Source organism: Triplophysa rosa, linkage group LG1 (assembly GCF_024868665.1).
Source record: "Triplophysa rosa linkage group LG1, Trosa_1v2, whole genome shotgun sequence".
Taxonomy (NCBI): Eukaryota; Metazoa; Chordata; class Actinopteri; order Cypriniformes; family Nemacheilidae; genus Triplophysa; species Triplophysa rosa.
In genome coordinates this window covers 31994176-32002998 of record NC_079890.1, presented here as the reverse complement: position 1 = coordinate 32002998, position 8823 = coordinate 31994176, and the positions used below count along the sequence as shown (strand labels likewise).

The following is an 8823-nucleotide window of genomic DNA, read 5'->3' as shown; positions in this document are numbered from 1 at the left end:
CGATGTTCTGATGCAGAGATATAGGTATTGCTAAACGGTTGCTAGGCTAACCTATTTGGTTGCTATGGGCGTGGCTTAGCAGAAGCCAATTGATGATGCTTCAAGTCCCAAGTGAAACAAACCAACACCCATGTCTGTACAATGTTCTGATGCAGAGATATAGGTATTGCTAAACGGTTGCTAGGCTAACCTGTTTGGTTGCTATGGGCGTGGCTTGGTATATGCCAATTGATGATGCTCTAAGCTATGAGTGAAACGAACCAATTCCCGTGTCTCTACGATGTTCTGATGCAGAGATATAGGTATTGCTAAATGGTTGCTAGACTAACCTGTTTGGTTGCTATGGGTGTGGCTTAGCAGAAGCCAATTGATGATGCTTCAAGTCCCAAGTGAAACAAACCAAACCCCCATGTCTCTACGATGTTCTGATGTAGAGTTATAGGTTATAGGTTTCAGGGATACTGATTGGTTGCCTGAGCCAAATGAGCCCACCCCCTTGTCTCTACGACACTGTGTTGCAAAGATATCCATCTGGACTTTTTATAATGGGAGTCTAAGGGAGCGGTAGCTAGGTTGCTGTAAATGGTTGCTATGGGCGTGGCTTCGTAGCTTAAGGATGTTCCTTGGATACTGATTGGTTGCCTGAGAAAAATGAGCCCCCACCCCCTTGTCTCTAAGTGGTTGTACTGCGAAGTTATTCAACATGGGACAGTTATGACGCCTTATATGGGCATGTTTCCTGTCCCATTATAAGCCAATGGGGAATTTGGGGGGCTCTTATGCCCCAGGGGTACAACTTACACCCCATTGTGAGGTAAGTTCTTACAGAGCCAGTCAGCTTCTTCAAACGTGGTAACCCGCAAGTTTCTACGACATCCTCGCTTTGAGTTATGAGCCGTCAAAGTTTGTTGCAATGTTAAGTCTATGGGAAATTAGGTGGTTTTGAGAGTCCGGTTTTCGAAAACCAGAACCCGGATCAGTTAGAAAAGATATAGCAACTCAAGTCAGACCAGACTGAAGGTTTGTGGAAAGTGTGGTGGATGTAGCTTGATAGCTCTAGGAGGAGTAGCAGTCAGAAATTTTGGGGATCAGAAGAATAATAATAAGCTTATAGATACAAGTTCAGTATGTTGGCTCTGTCAAGCGAACATAATAATTATTACATTTAAGACGAGACAAGGAATACAGGAACACAGTGAGAATATATACAGGGTCCGGGTGATGAGGGAATTGCTGACTGGATTGCAGACACGGGTCAGGTGCGGGAGCCTGGGCCGTGACGGGAAACGGAGTCCAAGGGGAAATGCGGTGCTAGTTTAAATATTTTAAAGGAGCAATGTGGGATTTTAAGGGGTGTCTATTGACAAACGGAACGTAGTCCGGTTGTCCCTGACTTTACAAAGGGGGAAAATCTTCTAACTTACGCCTAACTGCTAAATTGCTGTCAGATCAAACGCCGTCGCCTTTAACAGCGTTTCTAATTACTGTTAGATAGCTCTGCCCTCAAACGTGCTGTGCAATGCAAACATGAAATGCTTAGCTTTATCATAGCTTAGATCACGCAAATAATAATGCAAATGAATAAAATAAGCGAAGACGACCACACTGGTTCCAGATAAACAATGACGCTAATATTACAACAACTTGATATCTTGGTTCTAACAAACAGAAAAAACAACGTTACTCACATACTGATCTGAATCAAAGCAACCGGGGTGATTTTTAGACGATCTTTCTCTCCAACGTCTCTCTGCTGGAAAGTATCTCCATAGATATCTGAGTTTCTCTGCTAAACGCCATAAGCTGTGTCTGAAAGCGCTTCCTGCTGCTGACCAACTTCATGGAGATGCAGATTTCATTTTCCAACAGGACTTGGCACCTGCACACAGTGCCAAAGCTACCAGTACCTGGTTTAAGGACCATGGTATCCCTGTTCTTAATTGGCCAGCAAACTCGCCTGACCTTAACCCCATAGAAAATCTATGGGGTATTGTGAAGAGGAAGATGCGATATGCCAGACCCAACAATGCAGAAGAGCTGAAGGCCACTATCAGAGCAACCTGGGCTCTCATAACACCTGAGCAGTGCCACAGACTGATCGACTCCATGCCACGCCGCATTGCTGCAGTAATTCAGGCAAAAGGAGCCCCAACTAAGTATTGAGTGCTGTACATGCTCATACTTTTCATGTTCATACTTTTCAGTTGGCCAAGATTTCTAAAAATCCTTTCTTTGTATTGGTCTTAAGTAATATTCTAATTTTCTGAGATACTGAATTTGGGATTTTCATTAGTTGTCAGTTATAATCATCAAATTAAAAGAAATAAACATTTGAAATATATCAGTCTGTGTGTAATGAATGAATATAATATACAAGTTTCACTTTTTGAATGGAATTAGTGAAATAAATCAACTTTTTGATGATATTCTAATTATATGACCAGCACCTGTATATCTCCCTCCAAAGGGCCCTTCGGAGTGACAACAATCATGGCCGCCATACTGAAGGGTCATTCCATACCGAAGTGCTCATTACTGGCCACTTCAAAGGGCCCTTCAGAATGAAGGATTTCGAAGGGTACAACTGATGGTCACTTTGGGCTCCCATGATTCTTTGCGCAGATTATTTGCGTGGTGACGCCGCCTCCTTATGGATGCGGGATGATGATGCAGAAGGGCACTTCAAGAAACAGTCGTTTGGTCCCCTACACCCTTTAACCCTTCAAAGCTCTCACTCTGGAGGGTAAACCATTCGAAGGGCTTAGGGCATAGGGATGAGCCCTTCGAAATGGAACGCAGGGTCAGTCAGTTTGACGCTGCAGTATTTATCCAATCATGACTGTTGACCCTGCAAATAAGAATTTTTGGGTTTAGTGATGTACAGTGTGAATTGTCAGGTTATGAATACCCAGGGTTATCTCTTAACCCCTGGTAAATTATAATATGTGTGAAATGTGAAACAGATAACCCAGGATTATGTTTACCTGGGGTTTAGAATAACCCGGGGTTAACGATTTCAAGTGCGAAAAGCCCTTTGGAGTAGTATTGCATACTTAGTTTCTTCGAAGAGTCTTTAGTTTGATCACATTTATAAAAGACAGATACAGTTGTACACTTTTCCGGGAGAATGGTCCAATAAGGGACTAAGAAAAGTTGTTTCGAAAAAACTTTCCGAAACCTATACGAACACTTGGGGAGTGTATCGAGCACAGAAATACTACGTCATGCGTTAAACTCATTTTTTGACAAGTTGACCATGTCAAGCATGAGAAGCCAACATGTTTAACATGGTAAAGAAGTCAGAATGCATGAAACACTGTGGCACCCTTCCTTTAATTTCCCTCTAAAACAACATCTTCAAAGATTGATAGATTCTTGGATTCTTCCTGATTTGTTGGAGATCATAAACAAGCCAAATGAGCAACAAGTAACACATTAAGGGTCTTTTTGAGTAATAAAGAACAAAAAAGAAAAAAATATATAGGTCCATTAGGTGATATAATAAATGCAGGTTAATGTACTTGTTTTGTTTTCGATTGTTCTGCAAACCTCTTGTACTATAATCCCATTTGGTTTAAATGCCCACTCAGAACATACTGTATGTGTTGCATGATGTTTGCTGTTTAGACACCTACTCATTTAGCTGAAATGCATATGGAGCTATTAGGATTAGGGTTGGGAATCGTTTCAATTTTATCGATTCCAATTCCGATTCTGCTTATCGATTTCGATTCTTATCGATTCCCAGTTTCGATTCCACAGTTGAAGTAAAACATTTAGATATCAACCTGTATGGTCATTTAGCCTGCTTATTGACTTGTTTGCAAAATATATATATACAGGTGCTGGTCATATAATTAGAATATCATCAAAAAGTTGATTTATTTCACTAATTCCATTCAAAAAGTGAAACTTGTATGTTATATTCATTCATTACACACAGACTGATATATTTCAAATGTTTATTTCTTTTAATTTGATGATTATAACTGACAACTAATGAAAATCCCAAATTCAGTATCTCAGAAAATTAGAATATTATTTAAGACCAATACAAAGAAAGGATTTTTAGAAATCTTGGCCAACTGAAAAGTATGAACATGAAAAGTATGAGCATGTACAGCACTCAATACTTAGTTGGGGCTCCTTTTGCCTGAATTACTGCAGCAATGCGGCGTGGCATGGAGTCGATCAGTCTGTGGCACTGCTCAGGTGTTATGAGAGGCCAGGTTGCTCTGATAGTGGCCTTCAGCTCTTCTGCATTGTTGGGTCTGGCATATCGCATCTTCCTCTTCACAATACCCCATAGATTTTCTATGGGGTTAAGGTCAGGCGAGTTTGCTGGCCAATTAAGAACAGGGATACCATGGTCCTTAAACCAGGTACTGGTAGCTTTGGCACTGTGTGCAGGTGCCAAGTCCTGTTGGAAAATGAAATCTGCATCTCCATAAAGTTGGTCAGCAGCAGGAAGCATGAAGTGCTCTAAAACTTCCTGGTATACGGCTGCGTTGACCTTGGACCTCAGAAAACACAGTGGACCAACACCAGCAGATGACATGGCACCCCAAACCATCACTGACTGTGGAAACTTTACACTGGACCTCAAGCAACGTGGATTCTGTGCCTCTCCTCTCTTCCTCCAGACTCTGGGACCCTGATTTCCAAAGGAAATGCAAAATTTACTTTCATCAGAGAACATAACTTTGGACCACTCAGCAGCAGTCCAGTCCTTTTTGTCTTTAGCCCAGGCGAGACGCTTCTGATGCTTCCTGCTGCTGACCAACTTTATGGAGATGCAGATTTCATTTTCCAACAGGACTTGGCACCTGCACACAGTGCCAAAGCTACCAGTACCTGGTTTAAGGACCATGGTATCCCTGTTCTTAATTGGCCAGCAAACTCGCCTGACCTTAACCCCATAGAAAATCTATGGGGTATTGTGAAGAGGAAGATGCGATATGCCAGACCCAACAATGCAGAAGAGCTGAAGGCCACTATCAGAGCAACCTGGCCTCTCATAACACCTGAGCAGTGCCACAGACTGATCGACTCCATGCCACGCCGCATTGCTGCAGTAATTCAGGCAAAAGGAGCCCCAACTAAGTATTGAGTGCTGTACATGCTCATACTTTTCATGTTCATACTTTTCAGTTGGCCAAGATTTCTAAAAATCCTTTCTTTGTATTGGTCTTAAGTAATATTCTAATTTTCTGAGATACTGAATTTGGGATTTTCATTAGTTGTCAGTTATAATCATCAAATTAAAAGAAATAAACATTTGAAATATATCAGTCTGTGTGTAATGAATGAATATAATATACACGTTTCACTTTTTGAATGGAATTAGTCAAATAAATTAACTTTTTGATGATATTCTTATTATATGACCAGCACCTGTATATATTTATGAGCACCGTTTTGTGTATATTTACACATAGAAACACACCTTTTCTGATTTATTACAATTTGTATTATCATAGTTGAACTACATCATGGTTAAACTACAGTTACTATAATGCAACTATGGTTAATTTGTGATTCCTGTGCTTTAATGCAAATTCTATAGCTAAACTATGCTTACTATAGTAAAAAATACTGATAATTTTCATAAGGGCTTTTATTGTGATATCAGCAGATCATGCAACGCATGTACTTTTCTGAAAATATGCACACAGGAATTGATAAGAGGAATTCAAATTTTAATCTCAAGTATCCGATTCTTATTCCTTTCGATTCCGATCCGATTCCTAGCCTTTCGATTCCGATTCCAAATTGGAATTGATTTTCGATTCCCAACCCTAATTAGGATCATGATGTATGCTAACCTTTGCCTTTGTATCTAATTAATGTAAGTCAACTAATTTAAAAGGAGAACTTTTACAGAGACCTGCGCTGTAAAATGTGAAATTGTGTAGTTGTTACCATAAGGAGCTACTGTTAACTTCGAGTTGTCATGTCATTTCACATTTATTTGTTTGGTGCTTTTCACAATACAGAAGATTCATGTTACAATGTTACCAAAAATCCCCCAAATAATATTTATATAAGATTATATCAGTACTTAACTATAGTATTTACTGTTTGTGAAATTAAAATGCATTTTAATGTAATGATATTGACATCATAAAAAATAGTTATGTAGTCTGTGTAGGGTTTAGGTTATTCATATTTTCGACCCCAAAATGCCAGTTAATTTATATGTTAACACATAAAACACATTTTTGGTTCACTTAGGTGACACGATATAAAAATACTTACATTTTAGTATTTCTATAATTCCATAGATGGCCGTGCTTCCAATGTTCCAGAGGATATTCCTACTCTCCTGCATTTTGCCGCCCAACATGGATTGCGAGATTTGACTAGTGCTCTCCTGCAGTGTCCTGGAGCAATCCGAGCCCTAAAGACCCCTAACAGCTATGGATACACACCCCTAGATCTTGCACACATGTATGGATACAAGCAGCTCCACATCCTTCTCAAAGAGTCATTGGTGAGTAAAAAAATTGTTCTGTGCTTATTCAGATGAACTATACAACAATACACTTGCTCCGTTCTTTAACAAGTAATCTAGGTGGAGGTGTATGTGTACTTGCTTTGTGGTAGAGGTAGCTGGGTTTGATTCCCTGAGGTTAATAAAACTGTATACCCAATTGGACTGTGAGTCTTTTTGGATTAAAGGTTGTGACAATAGTATCAATGTAGATTTAAGGTTGCTATTCATATTTCATTAGCATTCTCTTCTTGTTTCATCTTCCAGTAAATCCCCTCTAACAGATGTTTGATGAAAAAGATACCCCGTGTATTTGGTTTCTTCACGCCTGGCTGCATTGGGTGTTCTGGTGGGAAGGACTCTTGAGCTAAGAGGGTCAGATGGGGGTTTCGGGAGAATGCTAATGCTTAGATTTCCCTTCACTAATGGTGTTTTTTCCATCGTTATGCTAATATGAGATATCTTGGTCATGTTCAACCATCTATTTACTTACTAAGATGAAAGCAAGGAGGAAAGTATTGCAGGGAGCGTTTAGTTTCTAATGACACACTATCCTCATTTAGTATGCATCCAAATGTGTATCTAAGAATCCATTAGCCAAGCCTAGAGGAAGCTGGATTTCTGTTGGGCTCTTTTAATCCCATTAAAATGTACTAGACAACAATTTGTTACCCAGCATGTACAGGCAAATCCACCATGACTGACATGTTATTAAGATGATCAGTCTTTGAAAAAGAGCAATGCTTTTAAATCCCTTCAGATTAATCAATTATAGATATTAAAGCAGCATTCTTTGAGACAAATAATGGTAATGGATTCAATATTGATGAAATTCTGGAGTTTGTGCTGAATGTAGGTGATGCCACACCTATGTCACCAGAAGTCATGCCCATTCCTAATACATATATGAAATTTATGACTTCCCTATCCGCCCAGATATGGGCGTGGCTTTTGATGTCACACTTGGATGTAAGTGGGTTGGCTGTCCACCGCATTATGCAGCAAGCCCTACTTGCCTGGACTGGCAGTTGAAACATACTGTACAGTTTGAATATTACAGGTCTTGGCTACCTGGATGCTCGACTGATTCATGCAAATTATCTTTATATGATGCGTTGTGAACCTGACCTGTATCTTAGATTTCAGCAAAAATATATACATTCTTAATTTTTTGCTTTTTCACCATCTCCTAATTGACTCGAGTGTTTCCTAACATGTTTCTTTTAAAATACTGCGCAGTTTCTGTATTTAAGTCTTACACACACACACTTTTCTACACATCCACTCATTAATCCTAATTGCTTGTTAGATCTCTTTGTTTAACTGTGTGGATGCACATTAACTAAAACCTCTCAACTAATGTCTTTTTTAGAGTATGTCGCTTTAACATTTGCCTCGATAGATTCAGAACGATTCATTGTAGATTAAAGGTGATGAGCAGCTGTAACAAACCCGGGCTTTTCTTGCAACTCTCTGCTTATCTAATATTTATGTAACAATAAGACAATTTTGTTACAATGCATATTTAATGAATGTGTCAATAGATGTGAATTATGCAAGAGAGACATGATTCAAAGTAATGTCAAAGAAATGGCTTTCCCTTTAGCCTTTATCCATCTAATTAAACCTGGTTGCTTCACAAGCAGCACAGCATTGATCTTGAGAACGCTTCCTAAAATGTGCTTCTGCTCCATCCGTGCTATGTATCCAACCGCTATTTGACTGTTGTATCGAATTTAGATTTTCTATAATCATGAATATTTTCAGAGAGTTTCAGGTATTTAGCATAAAGAATTTAATGACCACTAACATGTAATTCACCACAGTTGCATACAACTGATTCTTCTTATGTGTGTATATCTCGTATCAGTCTACTTCAGTTGTATTTAATCGTGGTTCTGGTTACCCACGGTGCTGCACATCTTACGTAGTTCAAAGCTTCAGCTTATTAGCAGCTGTGTTATACAAGTTGTGCTGTGGGTCCACAGGACCAGTATTAAAACCTACATTGTAGCAATTAAACATATGGCAGGTGAGAGGTTGTATAATATCCGTGGCTATTCACAAATGAAATGACAGTCGGCAAATACGTATGATCTGGTTCAGTCGGTTTGCAAAAATTGCTGTGCATTGAGGACCAATTAATGGTGTTCTCCACTCCCAAAGCAAGCAATTAATCAGGCTGTCCTCAGATTGTCAATCTGTTTGATTAAAGTATTGACCTCTCTTAAGGTTTCTTGCAGGCATCAGACCATCATGCCACTTGTAGATCAGTTTGTGACAACTGACCGTCTATCAACGGTGTCATCTTATCTGTTCTTAAAGTCCCA

General features: G+C 39.4%; 1 protein-coding gene across 11 annotated transcripts in view; it reads left to right on the top strand.

Annotated features, from left to right (window-relative positions):
- The window catches only part of LOC130555529 (B-cell scaffold protein with ankyrin repeats-like), a 61784-nt gene that overhangs the window by 29629 nt on the left and 23332 nt on the right, over nt 1–8823 (top strand). For all 11 annotated transcript variants that reach the window (XM_057335853.1, XM_057335870.1, XM_057335862.1 and 8 more), the window contains one exon: nt 6285–6493. In XM_057335853.1, the coding sequence (XP_057191836.1) occupies nt 6285–6493 (209 nt within the window). The remainder of the gene's footprint in view (nt 1–6284; nt 6494–8823) is intronic.